The sequence below is a fragment of the Bos taurus genome, chromosome 8, assembly GCF_002263795.3.
Source record: "Bos taurus isolate L1 Dominette 01449 registration number 42190680 breed Hereford chromosome 8, ARS-UCD2.0, whole genome shotgun sequence".
Taxonomy (NCBI): domain Eukaryota; kingdom Metazoa; phylum Chordata; class Mammalia; order Artiodactyla; family Bovidae; genus Bos; species Bos taurus.
Genome location: NC_037335.1, coordinates 106671054 through 106690994, shown reverse-complemented (window position 1 = coordinate 106690994; position 19941 = coordinate 106671054). Strand labels below are relative to the sequence as shown.

Here is a 19941-nt window from a genome sequence, read left to right as displayed (position 1 = left end):
TCCCCCTACCTCTCAGAAGGCGGGGCCTGGAGCAAGGCTGGGCTACGGCGCGCCCCAGGGGCAACCTCCGGGTGAGCGAGGGCTGGGGTGAAGCTGGGAGAGCTGGGTTATTAGGTGGACTTAGGGGAGCGCCCAGGGTCCCCGAATCTTAGGAATCTGGAGAGGGGTGCTGCGGCTCAAGAATATTGTGCGGGGCTGATCGGGGGATCCTAGGAAAGGCGAGGGGCGGGGGCGACTGGGATTTGCACGAGGCCGGGCGGAGCCTCCGAAACGCTCCGGGTCTGAGCCGAGGGGAGAGCCAGCGAAAGGGGCGGGCGGCGGGGCCCGGGGAGGCGGTGCGGCGGGGCGGGCCAGGGCCGGTCGGGAGGTGGAGCCCGGAGCTGGGGGCTGCTGGTGAGCGGCTCCCACGGCTCCTTAGCTCCGGCGCCCCGGTTCGCTTCGGCGTCCACCGCCGCCGCTTCTTCTTCCTCCTTCGCCACCGCCGCCGCCGCCGCCCGCAGCCCCGCAGCCGCTCCCGCCATGGCCGCCGCCGGCGCCCGGCGCAGCCCCGGCCCCAGCTCGGGGCTCCGGGGGCGGTTGAGGCTCGGCTTCCACCCGCCGCCGCTGCTGTTGCTCCTGCTCCTGTTGGCCGGCGCCACCGCCGCCGCCTCGCGGGAGCCCGACAGCCCCTGCCGGCTCAAGACCGTCACGGTGTCCACGCTGCCTGCCCTGCGGGAGAGCGACATCGGCTGGAGCGGCACCCGCGCCGGGGCCGGGACCGGGGCCGCCGCCGCCGCCGCCGCCGCGTCCCCGGGCTCCGCCGGCTCCGCGGGCACCGCCGCCGAGTCGCGCCTGCTGCTCTTTGTGCGTAACGAGCTGCCGGGGCGCGTCGCGGTGCAGGACGACCTGGACAACACGGAGCTGCCCTTCTTCACCCTGGGTAAGGCTTGGCGCCGGGACTCGCGGGGTCCCGGGAGCCCCTAAGTGAAGCCGGACGGGTGGGGGCGCCCTGGGGATTCCCGCCCCGGGCTGCCCCGCTTGGGGTCGAGTGAGGGCAGCTGAGGGGCCCGGAGGGCGTACAGGTGGTTGGGATGAGCCCGTGGCGGGAGCCGGGGGGCGTGCCAGCCCTCTCGCAGTGGGGTCCGTCTCTCAGTGCCGACGTTGAGCTTTGCCGCGGTCCATCCCGGACGCCGAGACCCCAGCTGATGCGAGTACTCGCGCTAGGGGCCGCGGTGAACCCCGCTCGCAAGCCAGGTCTGGGTCCAGCCGCCCACTGCTTCTCCGGGCACGGCCGTGGGCCGCCAGCGGTTACCGCCCCCTCGCTCTCGCCTAGGAGTTCTTGGCTCTGCTCCTCGGGATAGGTTTTCTAGACAATCGGAGCGCAGTAGCTCCATGTAGAATCCCTCAGTCCGCATACACTCGGTTTCCCTGTGGGTTGGGTGACCTTGGCCAAGTCGCTTCCTTTCTCTGGGCGTCAGTTGTAGCCATCTGTGAAATGGGGCCGGGGAGGATTGAGCGGTGTCTGAGCCCTGGGGTTCAGAACCCAAGGTCTCTACTTTCTGATTCTCCCTCCATCGCCTTGTCGCATTCGCCTTCCTAACCCCTCCCAATGGAGAGCAGGTTAGTCCTCGCAGCTCACTCACTGCGCTAATAATAATAACTTAAAGGTGTGACCTGGGGAGGAGAGAGGCAAGGGGTGGGCGTGGGGGCTCAAACGGAAAAGTTAATCAGAAAGTTCGCCAGCAGCTTGCTGCCTGCTGGTTCCCGGCGCGAATCCCGGAGGAGTCGGCCCTTCCGTGGAGCTGCGGGAAGCACAGCTGATTCCCACCCGGGTAATTGATAGCTTAATTATCTCGGAGAGCGTTTACAAAAATGTTGTTCCCCCTTCGCTCTCCCGCGCTCGCTCATCGCTCTCTCTCCCCTCCCTCTTGGGGGCGCGGGGTGCGATTGGTTGTCGGAGTCTGGCTAAAGCCAGCTCCGGGAAGGCGCTGGGGTTCACGCAGACTCCAGATACCCCGTCCCCGGGTCCTTGGCCTCACCGGGGTCCGGCTCGGCTTAGGCACCTCGGGATGGGCCTTCGAGGTCACATGGCTACAGGATCCGGGCTTGAACCTCTGAGGTTAACTCTTTGCTCGCCCAAGAACCCCCAAAGAGTAATCAATGGACCGGACTCCTCTGTCCAGAGACCGCCCCCCTCCCCACCCCCCATGCCTTTCCTGCTTGCCTTTTGGAGATCTGAGCGAGTGCCAGGCCCTCTCGTGGTCTGAGTTTGTGCCTCGGGCTCTCCCAGGCTGGCTGTAACCTGAGCCTGCCATGCTTTCTGGGATGCTAGGCGGGAGACCGCCTTGCAGGTTCCCAGGGGGACTTCCCGCGGCGGCGTGTCTTGCGTTCGACACACACACAAATTCAAGCATACACACTCCTGCGTGGACACATACACATTCACACACACGCTTGCACACCCCAGTGACCCTTCCCACGTGCACTTGTGGGATGCCCTTTTCCAATAAGGCGATGCGGCTGGCGTTGCTTACGCTGAAGAGCTCCTATGACCCCAGGCAGGGAAGGACCCTTCCAGAGAAATGGAAGGTGTGCCTTCTACATTTCCAGTCCCAACCTTCTCCCTCCAGCCTCCTGATCTCTCTCCTCTGGGTTGTCCAGAGAGGTCGGGAGTGGGAATCCCCCTAAAAAGCTGTTCAAGTGAGGGGGAAACGGGGAACATTGCGTATGGCATGACTTGGAGGTAAGAACCCAGAGCATTCCGGCTCCCCTCGGATGTGAGGACCGGGCCACCCAGGTACAGGAGTCATCCCAGAATTCCTGGAGCTGGCAGCCCCTGCCTTTTCAAACTTTGGCTTTCAAGAGGGAATGAATGCCAGGGAGCCTGGGGCAGGCTGAGTGAGGAACTGAAAGACTCAAATCTCCCAGGACCCACGCTTCAGCCCGAGAGTCTCTTGGTACCCTCCACTTGGAGCCTTCTGCCTTCTCTGACGCAGGCGGCTGAGCCCGGCGGAGACTGCCTGCTGTGGAGTGCCGGGGCGCCGTCCTCCTTGGTGGCTCGGAGGCCTTCGGGGGTTCAGGGGCCCCCTCCTCCTCCTCTTCCTCCCCCAGAGCCCTGGACTGGCAGCTCAAGGCACTCCTGCCAGGGATTTGGCTAGCGAGGTAGTCGCCAGATGGCCAAGTATAGCAGGAGCTGTGTAGGGAGACGTGGGCTTTTTGTTTGTGTTGGTCTTCCACTGTTTGCGTGTAAACACAGAGCGCACAGTGAGCTCTGGGAGGGCCAGGCTGGCTGAAAATGAGGGGTGAAAGGAGGGGGTACTATGAGTCATTTATGGCCATATCTCCCCCAGGGTCCCCAGGCAGCCCCATCCCACCATTCCTGTCCTCAGACCTTCTAAACATCGTTGTCTCGTGTTTGTCTCCGGCGAGTTGAATGCGTCTTTCACTCTTAGGTTGCCAGTTCCAGCGATTTGGAGATGGCATGTGCCACCGATGTGCATGCAAAGTCGGTAAATGCTGAACGTGGCCGATAGTGGGGTGTGTGGAGCCACCACTAGGGGGTGATGGTGTCTGCCAAAGCCTTTGGGCCATGCTTAGGGTTGTGGACCCAGAGCTGGTAGTGGTAAATTGTCCCCGGCCTTAAGGGGAGGCGGGGGCGAACAAGGTGAAAGGTCGAGTTCCCACTTTACTCCCAGTCCAGGTGGGGGACCTTCAAGTTCATCTGCACACCGTTTCTACTATCCCTACTCACCAAAGTCAGTGGCATCCCTGGCCCGCCCTCCCTCCATTCTGCCTCTCTTGTTTGAGCTATTGGCTGTATTATTGGGAGTGCCCAGACATAAAAGACTTTTCTCCAGGTCTATTCTTCTCCGTGTTTCTAATCTTCCCTTCATGTTCCAGCCTGCTTTATGTAGGTGGAAGTTCTCTCAGAGGTGAAATACCACCCCTCCCCCAGATTTCTGTGTCTGGGCCTCTTCTTTAGAGTCTGAGTTGGTGGCACGGATAAAGTGAATTTCCTCAAACTTGATCAAGGAATGGCAGATGGTTGTTGCTCCTTAATGTGGTGCAAAGAGCTTTACTCTTGCCTTTTATTATTTACTCACATGGAATATAGGGGAGGGGGCACTGCTGTAATTGATTCCCATTTTACAGATTAGGCAACATTCTTTAGAGAGGCCAGATGCCTAGTCCAAGGTCTTAGTGTGAGTAAATGCAGACCTGGGACTGGAGTCTCAGTCCACCAGACACCTACATTCTCGGTAATTGCTAAACTCAAGCCATCTTGAGCCAAATATGCATCGAGGGGCTGGTTACACTTATGTAGGGCATAGAGCAGAGCCTTGAAGAGAAATGCAACGATCAACACAAGAACCTTTCCTAAGGGAACTTAGCTGCATTGGTGTGCTGAAGTATGAGAGTGTGAGAATCAGGCATGAGTTAAATGACCTCCAATGACCCTGCCAACTCAAAGTTTCATGACTCATGGGATGTCAAAGGGCATCCTATGCAGTGGTGCCAGGGAATGATAGAGAGGACACTTTCTGTAAAATCAAGGAGGGAAGATATCTCTTGAGACTCAGAGAAAGCTGGGGACACTTCCTGGACAGGAAAAAATAGGATGAGCCATGGAGGATGGGCTGGGGGAGACATTGAATGCTGCAGTACAGCTTGGGCACTTGATGCCTGTTAGGATCTGGAACTCTCAGCTGTGGCCCATTGTGACCTTGAACAAGTCACTTATCCCCAGATCTTCAGTTCTTTCATGCTGTAATATGAGTGGGTGGATGAGCCCTAAAATAATCCTTTGGTGTAAAGATTCTATGAACTTGAAGTGCCCTGATCTGCTCTGTAAGTCTGACTTAACTTCTCTTGCTTCTCACTCTCTCCTTTTCTTTGCTGGTAGCATGGGGGTGTCAGGAAGGACCCACGGAAAGAAGGAATTCGAACAGGGACAACTGTCAGTGCAGGGCTTCTGAGGTGAACAGGCGTATCACGCAGTTCTCCTCAGCCCCCAGGCAGCCCCAGAGTGTGCCTGTGGATTTAGCTTTCATGCCCACTGGCAGGGAAATGGCATCCTTCTTCCTGTGCTTGATAGTGGCCGGGCTGGACTGTTTACCACCAGCCTTGATTCAGTGAAAGGGGGAAAAGAGATAAAACGGAGTAAACCGCTCACTGCCAGCATCTGTTACTAATTTGCTTGTGTTATAAATCACACAGGTGAGGAATATTGCTCTGTCTTTGGGGGAGGGTGTCTCGAGAAGGAAAACCATCCAGCAGTGTGTCTTTAAAAGGATCTGCGTAAGTAGATCTGGCAGTGTCCTGAAGCATTGTCCCGAAAGGATGCTCCTTGCAGGAAGCTGATCGGCCTGAGGGGAAGACGAGGAAGCTCTGAAATGCCAGTTTGGTCAGTTCTGCAAAGATTCCTTAAAATACAGACAAAAATGGACACGGAAAAAGAGAAAAACCTCCAGGACCGAGGGACGGGGCACTAAGATAGAAGGGTTGCTAGCAACAGGAGGTTAGCCCTAGGACAGGCCACTAGCCTAAGGAGGGCTTTTTTTTTTTTTTTTTTTCCTGTCTGGTTCTAAGCAATGTCCTAAAGGTGCAAATACCAAGGGTGTGGAGGGCAACAGGACAGGAGGACATGTTGGACAACCAAGCACTGACCTTTAGTGATGACAGGGTTCTCATGGGAGGAAGCCTTCAAGCAAGGCACCACACAACTATTTGGCAGGCATTTGGGGGAAGGGACCAGAGGCATTGAGGCTGTCTGCCCTTTCTGGTTTCTGGTTTGATCCTGACGGTTGATACCAGTCATTAAGTAGGAAGAAAAACCAAATAGAATAAGCTGGGCTTTCTGTACGGATTTCTGACCACAGAATATTCATTAAAATCAATTCCAGTGGTTTTTTTTTTTTTTTTTTCCCCCTGTATGGGTAAAGGGGAGAGATGAGAGGTGGGGTGGATCAGAGGGTGAATTTGATGTCTTTAAACAAAGTTACGCTTAAAAAATATTATTTAACCTCCAGGCCCCTTATCACTAAAATATTTCAGTAGCACTCAGACTTCAAGGTCCCATCCGGCTGTGATGGTCCAGGTTTCTGGGACACTGTTAATAAGGGGGCTGGTTCAGTGCCCTCTGATCTGAGTTTTTTCCCCTCCACTTTCTGTTTTCTTCCCTCTTTCTGTCTCCATTCCTTTGCCAGCTCAAATCTGATGAAGTCTATTTAATAATTAGGGCAGAGACAGGTGTATTATCTGCCCTCAAAAAGTACAATCTGCTCTCTCTGGCCATAGTTTTTACATTCAAGATTCAATCACCTGACTGCACTACACCATTTTATATAAAGGACCGCCACATCCCTAGATTTCTGGAAGCAGGTCGGGTCCTGGAATCAATTCTCCGTCGATAGCAAAGGACCATTATACCTTGTTATGGAGAGAGTGCTGGGGCAGGGTGAGAGGAGGATCCATTTTAGCTCTCAGAGGCCCAGGTTGAGTCAAGACCGTCCAGATTTGCTGTTTTGGGGGGTCAGGAGGCCCAGCCAGCTTGACAGCACAGCTCTGCAAGCTTTTGTGATCCAGAGCTCCATCATTTTCCTGAATGGGGCCTTCAGGCTGCAAGATCATTCAATAATTTTAATTTACAGCAAGTCCAGCGGTAGTTTTGACTAGGCCTCTGGCAGGCAAAGCCTCCTGCTTCTCACCTCCTTGCCTGGCTGTAAACTAGACGTTGGCTGCCGTGGGCTGGTGTGAACATGCTGGGGAGAGAGAATGATGGAGAATAGCAGTGGCTTCTTTGAGAGGAGCCGTGAAGACTGGTCCCATGACCATCAGTTTTGAGCTCACAGCATCACAGACTCTCAGAGGGCACTGAACCCACCCCCTCCATATTATATGGTAACACTGGAGCCCAGACAGGGGAAGAAGCCTACCTAAGGGCCAGCTGTTCAAACTTAAACCCAGTGGTCTTGAATCCCACCCCATTTCCTTCATCACACTAACGACTGACACGTGGGTCTGGGCTAGATCCATCTCAGGTGTGCAACTTGGCTGACGATAATAAGGTGTCCCAAGACTCTCCTCCTCTTCCTGTAAAACAAACCAAAACTAAAATATCTAAGGAGGAAGAGATCCTTCTAGGGAAGTCGAATTTGTTCTCCTGCCCAGGTGTCCAGTTGGTTGGCTCTAGTCTCTCCTGAGAGTCTGAGCCGGTGGGTTTTGTGCTGGGGGAAGGAGGAAGCCTCATGGCTCTTCAGTCTAGCTACTGGTGAGGGTAAGCAGAAGCCTGCTGTTTACCAGGAAAAGAAAGCCAGATTTAACCTTAAAGTGGAGCAGCGTTATAGAGACACTTCCTTTGCAAAACTGATACTTTCCCAAGTTCTCATACTGACCAGCTAGTGGCAACAGAAGATTAACTATCATGAGAGAGAGAGCTGGCTTGTCTTTCCTCCCAGCAGAGCTGCAGCATCTCTGCCCCAGGAGGAGGCAGGCAGCAGTGCTTGGCAGGACTGGCTCTATTCCCCATTGCTTGCACTCTGCTCTCCTCTCCCTGGCTCCTCGATGATGTCTACAGTTTTTTTTTTTTTTTAGGACGATAGCACTGCCCCACCCCCCACCCCATGAAGACTTCTCTTTGGATTGGGAGGCGGGTAGTGACTACCCAAAGTAAGATTCGGGATTGAAAGCTTCCTTACTGGCATACTAGAACATGCAGGCAGCCCCTCTGTGAGTCAAACATTGACAAGGATGTTGTATGTTACAAACCATTAGGGTTTTCACCTGAGAAGGCACCCTTGCTCAATCCTTGCTGTCAGGCCGCTGGCAGCCTCAGATCTCAACACTTCTCCTGACTACAATTTCAACTGTCAACTCCCTGGTCTCTCTTCCTCTGGTCTTATCCTCCCTAATCCATCCTCTGTACTTGGAGACAGGGATTTCATTCAAAGCCCAAACCTGATCATGGCTGTCATCTCCTAATTTGCTACTGCTACTGCTAAGTTGCTTCAGTCTTGTCCGACTCTGTGTGACCCCATAGACGGCAGCCCACCAGGCTCCCCCGTCCCTGGGATTCTCCAGGCAAGAACACTGGAGTGGGTTGCCATTTCCTTCTCCTAATTTGCTGGTTCCCCATTATTCTTAGTATGAAGTTCGAGCTTCTGATTGAGCTACAAGGTTCATGATCAGACTCTGCTCAGACTATCCTGTGATAAGACCCCTTCCTCCTTGTTCTATAACTCTGCCCCGAAGGCCCTGGGAAAATTCTTTCTTACCTTTCAAGGCTGAATTCAAATATCAACTTACCTCTGAAGCCTTTCCTGACCTCTTGGCACTGAAGTTGGACAGTCTGGGCCTTGGTGCCCACTAGTGATATAAAGACTGGGTGTGACAGTGGCCAGTCCCTTAGAACTACCTGGAGCTTGCCAGGAACTGCTCCAGGTGCTTCAGATGTATGGGAGAACAGGAGACCTGGATCCCTGTGTTGAGAGAGCTCGTATCCACAAATACATGTGTGCGCATGTGCGTGTGTATAGGTGTATGTCTGCTGGGGAGAAGATGATAAAAATAAACATAATACATAAGAAAATTATGTAGTATGTGAGAAGTGATTCTACGGAAAAAAGAAAATGGACATTTTGGAGATGAAATCGGTTTTAATATTACATAGAATCAAAAGATGGCTTATAGAGTCAAAAGATTGCTTATTGAGAATGTAGGATTGAACTAGGACTTGAGGGCCACAAAAGTGTCTCCAAGCATGTATGTGGAAGAGTATTGCAAGTAGAGAATGGCTCCAGCACAAACCTGACTCCAGAGCACACCCGGAGGGTTCAAGGGCTGGCATGGAGGCCCGCATGGCCAGAGTGGAGTGAGTGGGAGTGGGTGGGAAGGACAGGAGAGGAAATTGCATTTGGGCATTTGTTCTGAGTCCCATGGAGAGCCAGGCAGGACTTTAAGCCGGAAGGTATCCCCATCTGACTTCTATCTTAAAGGAATTGCTCAGGCTGCTGTCCAGAGGGCAGTGATGGGAGAGGAAGATCTCTAGGAGACTGTTCAGGTGAGCATCGATGGTGGCTTAGGGCAGAAGGAGAGCTGAGCTCACGGATTTGTCTGTCTTGTGCTGCTCGTTTGGGATCTCCATAGGCAGAGAACATCCCTCCTTCATCTCGGGGGCTGCAATGACTCACCCTGGGCTTGGCACATCCTAGGTGTTCAGGGATCTTAGATGACTAGAAACTTGGGGTTGCCAAGTCTCATCACAGAATCCACACTGTGCAGAACTGGAGGGGTGTTGAAACTCCACTTCTCCATTCAGGCTGAGCTGAAATGCCACCTCTTCCGTGAAACCTTCCCTCTTCTGAGTTCTTGCAGCTACTGCCTCTACCTTCTTCTGCCTCCTTATCATTCTGAGTAGTGTCTGTAGGGTGAGTAAGGAGACCACTTGATTAGAAGAGAGAGCTGGGTTTAGGGAAGACCTTTCCTTGAGAATCACGGAAGCCAGGTAATGAATGAGCACCTTTGCATTGTGCCAAGCAGAGAGCCCCTGACTGTTCTCAGGGGAAGTCCAGTCTCCTGACTCCAAGTCTGATGTGTCTTCCTCCCACCTTAGGCCACTGGGGTAGGGGGAGCTGGTATTCCAGACTTTACCATTCTGGCATGAGGTAGGCTGTGAAAAGACTGACCATTTATTGAACACTTACTGTGTCCTGGGGAGAAGGCAGTGGCACCCCACTCCAGTACTCTTGCCTGGACAATCCCATGGACAGAGGAGCCTGGTAGGCTGCGGTCCATGGGGTCGCTAAGAGTTGGACACGACTGAGCATCTTCACTTTCACTTTCATGCATTGGAGAAGGAAATGGCAACCCACTCCAGTGTTCTTGCCTGGAGAATCCCAGGGACGGGGGAGCCTGGTGGGCTGCCGTCTCTGGGGTCGCACTGAAGCGACTTAGCAGCAGCAGCAGCAACTCTGTCCTGGATGCAGGGCTGGCACGTCTGTTATTTTATTTCCTCCTCCCCATAGTGCTGAAAGACAGCTAGGACTCATCTCATGTTGGAGGTGACCGTGGAGGCCCAGAGGAGCTAAGGAACATACCCAGGATCACACAGCTGTCCTACAGCTGAGTCCAGTCCCAGGTCTGCCTGGTTGCAAACCCCGTGCTCCCTCTGCCATTCCAGAGAGGCACAGAACTAGCAGTGCTCCTGAGTTTTCAGCTCCTCGACAACCTCTTGTACTTCTTATCTCTTCCTCTTCTCGTTACCAAGAAGTTGCAGACGTTTCTTATCGAGCAACTTCAGGTGTGACAGCCTCTCAGGCCCGAGGGACTGCACACCTTGTTTCTGGGCTGCCAGGAGCTGACTCAGCATCGCCCAGGGTTTGCTGGTTTGCCAAGAGGGCGCCGAGCTGTGTCTCCTTCTCTCTCGCCGTCCCTCATTACCGCTGGACTACTCCAAGAGCAAGTTCTGAGACTGCTGTGCCTTCTAGACTTTTCTCCTTCCCCACCCGCTCTCTACCTCTCTCCTTCCTCCTCCTCTGTCTACTCACTTTCTCAGGGACGTACTGTCACACTAGGGGACCTACTGCCTAGGCCTTCCAGGAACTTAGAGAAGCTCTACATTCTTTTTCTAGAAATTCTCAGGCATCTGTTGTCTGATTCACAGCCCCAGTTTGACTCCATAAACCTCCTTGTCATTTCTCCCCTTCACCCCAAGTTGACTTTTGTTGCCTTAGTACTTCTAGCAGTATTGTGCCGTTTTAATATTCTTGCCTTGAAAATGAAATTATGAAATTTGTTCTGTATTATCTATACATATGGGATCTATATAATATTTATATATGATGCTGTAAAAATCCTAATAAATAGTGTATGGTTCTCCTAAAATATTAGAACTGGCTCAAAGAATGCCTTTGAGATCCAGCCCAACACCCTCATTTACCTAGCAAAAATAAGTACATTTTTCAGGGTTCCACAGCTAAGCCAACGGCTTTCTAGGTGGCGCTAGTGGTAAAGAACCTACCTGCCTATGCAGATCAGATGTAAGATCCCTGGGTTGGGAAGATCCCTTGGAGGAGGGCAGGGACAACCCACTCCAGTATTCTTGCCTGGAGAATCCCATGGACAGAGGAGGCTGTTAGGCTATAGTCCATAGGATCGCAGAGTCGGACGCGGCTGAAGTGACTTAGCACGCATGCAGCACAGCTAAGTCCCAGCAAAATCCAGCCTCCTCTAGGCCAGCTCTTCTGACAGGGTATCCCAGCTCGAAGACCCAAAGCGCTGGGGTCAAACCCTGGCGGTGCTACGTTTCGACTGTAGACTCAGTATGCCACATCTCTGAGTCTCTGCCCATGAAAACGTGACGGTAACATGGCAGTCAGTTCCCTGAGTGGCTGCGATCATTATTTTTGGAGTGTTCCCCCGCCCCCATCACTGAAATTGTAGTCCAGGCCCGGCTCCATGCTCAGTTTTACTTACACGAAAGCCATAAGATCCTTACGGAGATGGTGCGCGCAGAGCACCCAGCTCGGCGTCTGGCACAGTTTGTGCTCCGTGCCTCTTAGCCACCCGGAATCCTTTTTATGGAAGGAGGTGGAGGTATGAATAAATAATGAATGCAAATTCCCTTTTCCCTTCCCCCTCTTTCCACTCCTGCAGCAAGGCGGAAAAAGGATGAAATTGACCATTGATCTCTGCTCCCTCTCTGGGAGCCCGGGAACAGGGGACTCCGGGGTTGTGTGAGGACAGTTTGGCCAGAGAAGCTGGGAGGCTGAGCCTGAGGCAGGTGGGTGCTGGGGAGGGAGGCGGGGAGTCAGGCAGAGCCCTCTCCCTTCTGGTGGCAGCTGGCTGACAAAGCCCTGCTCTCAGGCACCCGGGGGGGAAGTCACGAGTGGCTTTGCAAGCAGCTGAAAAAGGAAGGAACATTTCCATTAGCAGAATCAGCAGTAAAGAGATTTCCAGTCACAGTAATAGCTGCATTTGGGGGAATCATTTCAGTGGTGGCTGTGGGCGGAGGACGGGGGAAGGGGGCAGGGTGGCCCGGAGAGGCATGGAGTCAGCTGGTCTCCTTGCAGGAACTGAGAGATAGCACCCCCGAGAACCAGGTGCCAGATGCCCAGGGACTGTTGGGGAGCCCCAAGGGGCGTTGGACAAGCAGGCTGGACACCATGCTGCCTTCCAGTGAACCGAGTCCCCTTCCTCAGGAGGCCCCAGGGAGGCTGTAGGCTTGTTCTCTGTTGCCTCTGCTCTGATTACCTGGTTTACTCTTTTCAAGTCTTCAGAGCCAGCAGCGACTGCGTAGTCTTCCAGGGGTTGTCGGTGGTAAAGGTCCCATATTTCTTAGTTCACTTTTTCCTATCCAGGGGATCTTCCCCAACCCAGGAATCAAACCCGGGTCTCCTGCATTGCAAGCAGATTCTTTATCGACTGAGCTATGAGGGAAGCCCATTAAATCAGAATCACCTTAGAAGCCAGGTTTTCCCTTCCAGACCTACAGAGGCACTCAGGAGGGGCCTGGGAATCTGTACTTTAACAGATGTACCAAATTCTTGTTATGTGCCTGGATAGCTTGGGTGCAGTAGCCCCTGGGAACCTCTGCAGGCTCACGTCCTGACATTCCTGGTGGCATCTGGGGCTCTGGCCTCACTGGGGACAGATTTCGGGGGGGACCGGGTGTATTCCCGCTAACTGACTCCAGAAAGGAAATGTTCCTTCTGCTGAGCATGCTTTCCTGCTCCCTGCCATCTCCTAGCCTTCGCTCAGCCATGACCTCTTCTGAGGAGCCTTCTCTTTTCCTTCAAGGCTTAGGTAGAGGTTTCTTTTTTCTTTCTTCTTTCTTCTTCCCCCTCCCCCTACCAAATGCTCATACCCCCCTGGTAGGGTTGGCATATTTTGTGCACAAAAATAAATGCAAAAAATAAAAAGCAGAATGCCCAGTTAAACTTGAATTTCAGACAATGAATACTTGCCTAGGATAACTACCTCCCATATGTCCCATGCAATATTTGGGATGTAGTTATGCTAAAAATGACTCTCCAATGATCAGAAATTCAAATTTAACTGGACAGCCAGTATTTTATCTGGCAACCTACAGGGACCCTGTGTTTCTCTCTCTGCTGTGAGGGAGTGTACTACCAGTGAACGCTTTGTTCCCTGAACCCCTATCTCCTCCATCTCAGAAAACCAGAGTATCATTCACCCATTTATTCAAGCGATGAAATCATCTTCGATATTTCCCTTCCCTTGCCTCTCGTTCTCTCAGTCAGCCAACCTTGTTGGTTTCACTTCTAAAATGACTCAAACGTCTTCACCTCTCATAATGCCCTACTGCCTCACCTCTGTCCAAGCTCCCTTGAGCTGTTACATCCGTCTCCTAACTGCTCTTCATACCTCTTCTCATTATCCTTTCTTTATACTGTTTGATATATAGCTCATGGGCCAAGTCTAGCTTCTGCCTGTTTTTTGTATGGTCTGCAAACCCATTTACTTGTTTAAATCATTGGGAAAAAAATCAAAAGAAGAAGACTATTTCATGATATGTAACAATTATATTAATATCAAATGTCAGTGTCCATAAAGATTTATTGAAACACGGTCACACTCATACCCTCAGGTATGTATTGTCTGGTTACCTTCATGTTGCCAAAGCAGAGTGGAGTAGCAGCAACAATGAGTATCTGGGCCACAAAACTTAAAATATTTCCTAATTGTTCCTTTACAGAAAAAGTTTGCCAACCCTGTTCTGTACAGTAAACAGTGATCTTTTCCAAAACACAAATTAGATCTTGTCACTGTCCTGTTGAAAGCCTTGGTTTCTCATTGCTCTTAAGAGACAATCCTGATTTTTTTCCACAATCTGAATTGTTTTTTTTTTTTTTTAATTGCCTGTTCTCTGAGTTTATATTTCATTTTCTCCCTTGCTCATAAAACTCAAATATCACCTCCCCCAAGAAGTCTTCCTTGGTACACTGTCCCCTCATAGCTTAGTCCCATTTATTTAAAGAAAATAAATAAAACACCTTTATCTGACAGCTAGGGAATGTGTCTTGTTCATCTTTTTGGTCTTCTCAACTATAGAAAGCATAGTTGAGTAGATGTTTTCTGACCAAATGAACAGCACATGGGGAGGGAGACCGGTGATATTCTGTACCACTCTGCAGGGACCCACTTCACTGGGTTGCTTATTAGGAGATTGCTATCAGGATTCCTAGAGCTACAGTCTGTAGAGCATATAGATCAGCAAATGCTACCTAGATGTCTGTTACACAAACAGAAATAAACAGACTTGTACCTTAATCCCTAGCACACATCCTCTCCCCGCTTTATTTGCAGCTGGAGTGTGTTTAGGGCAATCCCCAGGACATCCTGTGAGTAAAGACCTCATGGAGCCAGGGGCTGGGCCATCCAGTGGTCAGGCCTGGGAGCCAGGAATCCTGGGGTTTGGTCCCAGTTCTGCTGGGTGTCAGTGGTCAAGTCCCTTTCAGTTTCTGGGCTTCCCTCCTTTCTCATATGATGAGATTAAAGCCCATGGTATGTGAGAGTCTTCTCAGACCCTCTGCTTAGCAGGGGCCCAGGAGGAAGAGAAGGGTTCTATTTAGGAGCTTCTGAGGCTGGAAGCTGCTGCAGCAGGATAAAGCTGACTCCCTCCCTCCCTCCCTCCCTCCCTCCATATCTGCGTCCTTTCTGGGGCGTCTGAAGATCAAACCCTCCAATCTGAACCCAGGTGCAACTCAGATTTCCAGCCCAGTCTCACACTAATTTGTTAGGGAACCTTCTTCAGTTACTTTCTCTCTAGCCTCCCCCAGGGAGGGAGACTGGAGAAGCTGACGACCCCAAGTAACCAATTACTGCTCTGCCGATAGCCGGATGCCTACGATCCCTTCCTCCCTCCCTTCGTTTCTCCATTTTATTCTCCTGGCATCTGAAGCATCTCTCCAAACTGCAGAACCCTCTGGAGAACGGGCCCAGTTCACCTGTTCCTGACTGGGGCGGAGAAGACCACCCCTTCCCCAAGAGAGACCCCAGGTGGGAAGGCTGGTGGCTGAGAAAGGGCAGCTGAAGACCTTGGAAAGCCAAGCAGGTGTGGCAAGCCTGCTAAATTCCAAACTGTGCTATTGGGAGACCCATGCCTTGGGTTCTAGTCCTGTTTCTGCCATTCACTGGCTGTGGCCTCATATGTTCACTTATTTATTTTTGGCTGTGCCGGGTCTCCATTGCTGCGCGTGGTCTGTGCCAGGTCTTCATTGCTGTGCATGGTCTCCTTGAGATGAGTGGCTTCGTTGAGATGTGCGGGCTTTTCCTTGCAGTGGCTTCTCTCGTTGCTTCCTGGTGGCTCAGATGGTAAAGCATCTGTCTACAATGCAGGAGACCCAGGTTTGATCCCTGGGTTGGGAAGATCCTCTGGAGAAGGCAATGGCAACCCACTCCAGTACTCTTGCCTGGAAAATCCCATGGACGGAGGAGCCTGGTAGGCTACAGTCCATGGGGTTGCAGAGAGTTAGACATGACTGAGCGACTTCACTTTCTTTCTCTTGTTGCAGAGCGTGGGCTCTAGGCACGTAGTCTTCAGTAATCGTGGTGCATGGGCTTAGTTGCTCCCCAGCCTGTGGAGTCATCCTGGGCCAGGGGTTGAACCCATGTCCTCTGCATTAACAGGTGGATTCCTCTCCACTGCACCATCAGGGAAGTCCTAAGGTCTCATATAAATGACAGTTGCTTTTGGGGACTCATATAGCATTGAGTATTGTCAGAGTCATGTCTCCTTCAGTAAGCTGGGGAATATTGGGCTGCATAAGATACCTCATGAAAGAGGAAGAACCTTCTAGCCCTGTCTACTACTGGAATCCCAGGTGTCTAGAGCTGTGCCTGTCACATAGTAGGCACTCAGTAAATATTTGTTGAATGAAGGAATGAATAAATGGAAAATGTGTGTGATCAGACATTGCTAATCAACTAAATCACAGCTTTAGATGCCTTCTGAATGCAAAGCCCCCATCCATCACTGGGATCTACTGGGGTTTGCATGGATGATGAACTCTATTCACATTTCCTAGACTCAGCCGGCTCACCTGAACCTGTGGTTCACATTAAGTTTCCCTTGTTTGGAGCGAGGGCCCTTCAGTCATTATTCAGTCATTCTCCAGACCTTGTGTGGAGTCCCTTGGGGGCACAGAAAGGCAGGGAGTTCACAGTCTATTGGGATAATAACACTTGTACTTTTTGATTTAAAAAAAAAAAAAATTCCCTTTCATGGGTATTTTTAGTATCTACAGATTACCAATGAAGATATGGCCATTCAAAGAGATCAAGTCAATTGCACAAGGTCACGTAGTAAATGGGATTAGCTGTATTTATTTTTAAAGGGAAGCTTTGTGTCACTCTCACGAATGGAGCCCCAGAATAACTTGCTATGAATGGAAGACAGCCTGTAAAAGCAAGTTTAGTGTTCATGTGCCTTCCAAATTCATCTCAAACCACACTTTGGGAAACACTGATTTGACCCAACCACTGAAGCAAAAATATTGGTTTAAAATGTAAAATTTGCCCACTTAATTGTGAGATTTGCTTTAATGTATACAATAAAAAAATATCTTTTTTGCCTCATAACTCCTGAAAGTGTTAGTCATTCAGTCGTGTCTGACTCTCTGCGATGCTGTGGACTGTAGCCCGCCAGGCTCCTCTGTCCACAGAATTCTCCAGGCAAGAATACTGGAGGTTGCCATGTCCTCCTTCAAGGGATCTTCCTGACCCCGGGATCGAACCTGGGTCTCCTGCATTTCAGGCAGATTCTTTACCATCTGATCCACCAGGGAAGCCCTACCCCTATTTTAAGATCCAGCCTGAATGCAACTTTGCTGCTCCCAAGATGACTTTGCCGGCTCCCTCAAGAACAGTGCTCTCCCGAGCACTTTGTATTTTCATCGCGGTCCATGTTTTCATGAAATATTGTGACTGTTTAATTGTCTGTCTCTCTTGCTAGTCTTGTAAACTTCCCGAGTTAGACATCGTCTCTCTTTAATATCTGTAACTCCAGCAACGAGTGCATGCATACTTATTAAATTTTTTACCTTAATTTTAGATTTCAATGCAAGGAATACAAGCTTGTTATAACAAATTCAAACAATTCGGGAATATTACATGGAGAAAAAAGTGAAAGTCTCTCTATTGGATCTCATTCCCCAGAAGTGATCATGATGAAGGGGTTGCTGGGGTCCTAGTGAAACATGCACTAAATCTGCGCCTACACAGCTACTTGTGGTGATCTCGCAGAGAGGGAGCAACTTGTCCAAGGTCATCTGGCAAGTTTCTGGCAAGCAGCTCAGGGATATTATTGAAACCATCTCTTTGTTAGGGCACTTTTGGTTTCCGTGAAAGATCTGGGGAGTATGGTTTGCTGTAGACTTCCCCTAAAGAGATACTCCAATATTGAGCCAGTTCCAGGCATGTTTAGGTCTCAGAATCTACTTGCAGATTTCTTCCAGGCCATAGTCAGAAGGTTCTCTTAACTGACCCTACTTGAATATATATACATACATAGTGTGAATATATATATACGCACACACACTGAATATATATGGTGAATATATGTAATGTGAATATGTGTACTTGAATATATACAGCGTGTGTTTATGTATGTATATATACAAATTATGTATTATATACACACACATATATGTATACATTTAGAGTGCATGCCGGAGAAGGCAATGGCACCCCACTCCAGTACTCTTGCCTGGAGGATCCCATGGATGGAGACGCCTGGTGGGCTGTGGTCCATGGGGTCGCTAAGAGTCAGACACAACTGAGCGTCTTCACTTTCACTTTTCACTTTCATGCATTGGAGAAGAAAATGGCAACCCACTCCAGTATTCTTGCCTGGAGAATCCCAGGGACGGGGGAGCCTGGTGGGCTGCCATCTATGGGGTCGCACAGAGTCGAACACGACTGAAGTGACTTAGCAGAGTACATGCGTGCTCAGTTGTGTCCGACTCTGCAATTCCATGGACTGTAGCCCGCTGGGCTCCTCTGTCCTTGGGATTCTCCAGGCAAGAATATTGGAGTGGGTTGCCATTTCCTTCTCCAGGGGATCTTACTTAACCAAAGATCAAACCCACATTTTCTGTGTCTCCTGCATTGGCAGGCAGATTCTCTACTGCTGAACCACCTGGGAATCCCCATATAGATGCATATACATACATACATATGCATATACATACATATAGATACATATGAGAGATAGAGAATCAGATAATAATTGTTCTGTCTGGAGAACTAAAAGAAGAAACTGGACCCAGCCAGGGTGGAGCCAGAGAGGAGACAATTGTCATGAGTCCAGGGTGGATGTCTGTCTTTCTAGCACAGTGTTTGACATGATGGATAAAGCAGTTCTTCCTTTCTTCCTTAAATTATTTTCTCATGTGAGTGGGGAGACAGGCTATTCAGGAGAGGGTTACCTGGGTTTAGATTGAATTGCCTTCTTCAGAAGCCCTCGTTTATGATGCCATGTAGATTGGCAGCTGGTCAGTTAATAGAAAAAGTCTATTAAAGGAGGGAATCATAAAAAATAATAATGCACCTTAAACGTTTCCTTTTTAACTTAAAATTCATAAATGTGTATCCTTTTGCCAATGATTTGATGTAGGCCCGGGGCTTCTCCTTTGAGTTTGGGTCAGCTGATTGGAGTCCTGTGCCGTCTTTCTTGCAGAAGCCATGCTCATAATGCTCTGAATATGATCTCCATTGGTGGTCTCATTAAGGGGGGTACTGAGGACTTAAAGATGCTTGCCAAGTAATTCTTCTAGAGTTTTATGATTCCTTTCTAAATTTTTATAGTTGTCACACCTGACCTAACACAATAGCAATATTTAAGTGACTTTCCTTATTTTTATCGTAAGATCAGCTTAGTCCCTCTAGAAGCCACTTTCTTTTGATGCTCATAAATTTTTAATCTGTACAATATTTCATGAAATTTTAGAAATATAAGAAACATAACAGACATAAATGGGTTTGGGGAACAAACTGCCTCTCTCTGTAAAAAAAAAAAAAAGAAGAAGAAAAAAAAACATCTCCACTGACAGCAAAATCCCAAGAACACTGGGGAGGAAACACTGGACTAGTGCCAGTGTCTAGGCCCTGGGAGCTTCAGGATATTTTATGAAAATAATGGAGAGCAATGGCTAAACTGGCAGTCAATGCAGAGAAGGCCAGCTGAAAGCTTTAGAAATTTATATGTTTTAGATTGACAGAGGCATTAATGTCACAGATATTTTAGGGGTTGGGTCATTAGCATTTTGCCCAAAACTCTGATTTAAAGAAGAATAAAAGGGGACCCAATTGCACTTTTGTGGGGAATGTAAATCTTTGCAGCCACTATGGAAAACAGCATGGAAATTCCTCAAGAAATTAAAAATAAAGCTACCATATGACCCAGAAATTCCACTTCTGACTGTTTATCTGAAGAAAAGAATAATTCGAAAAGATACATGCACTCCTGTGTTCATTGCAGTGTTATTTACAGTAGCCAAGATATGGAAGCAATCTATCCATCAAAGGATGAATAGATAAAGAAGAGGTGGTTTATACATACAATAGAATATTATTCAGCTATGAGAAAGAAGGAAGTCCTACCATTTGCAACAATGTTGGATGGACCTTGAGGGCATTATACTAAGTGAAATAAGTCAGCAGAAAAAGATAGTGTATGATGTCACTGATACTCAGAATCTAAAAACTCGAGACTCTTAGTAACAGACTAGAATGGTGATTACTGATTGGCCAGGTTGTTATTAGAGATTACACATTTCCAGTTATAAGATGAATGCGTTCTAAGGATCTGTTGTTTAGCATGGTGGTTGAATCCACAATACTGTATTGCCATTCTTGAAAGTTGTTAAGAGAGTAAATCTTTGTGCTGTTTTTCTCACCACAAAAACAAAGAGGTAATTATGTGATGAAGTGAAGGTTTAGCAA

General features: G+C 49.8%; 1 protein-coding gene across 4 annotated transcripts in view; it reads left to right on the top strand.

Annotated features, from left to right (window-relative positions):
* Positions 1 to 416: 416 nt before the first annotated feature.
* Positions 417 to 19941, top strand: part of ASTN2 (astrotactin 2) — a 1047916-nt gene continuing 1028391 nt past the window's right edge. For all 4 annotated transcript variants that reach the window (XM_024996359.2, XM_024996356.2, XM_024996355.2 and 1 more), the window contains exon 1: positions 417 to 919. In XM_024996359.2, the coding sequence (XP_024852127.1) occupies positions 520 to 919 (400 nt within the window). In that variant the 5' untranslated portion in view covers positions 417 to 519. The remainder of the gene's footprint in view (positions 920 to 19941) is intronic.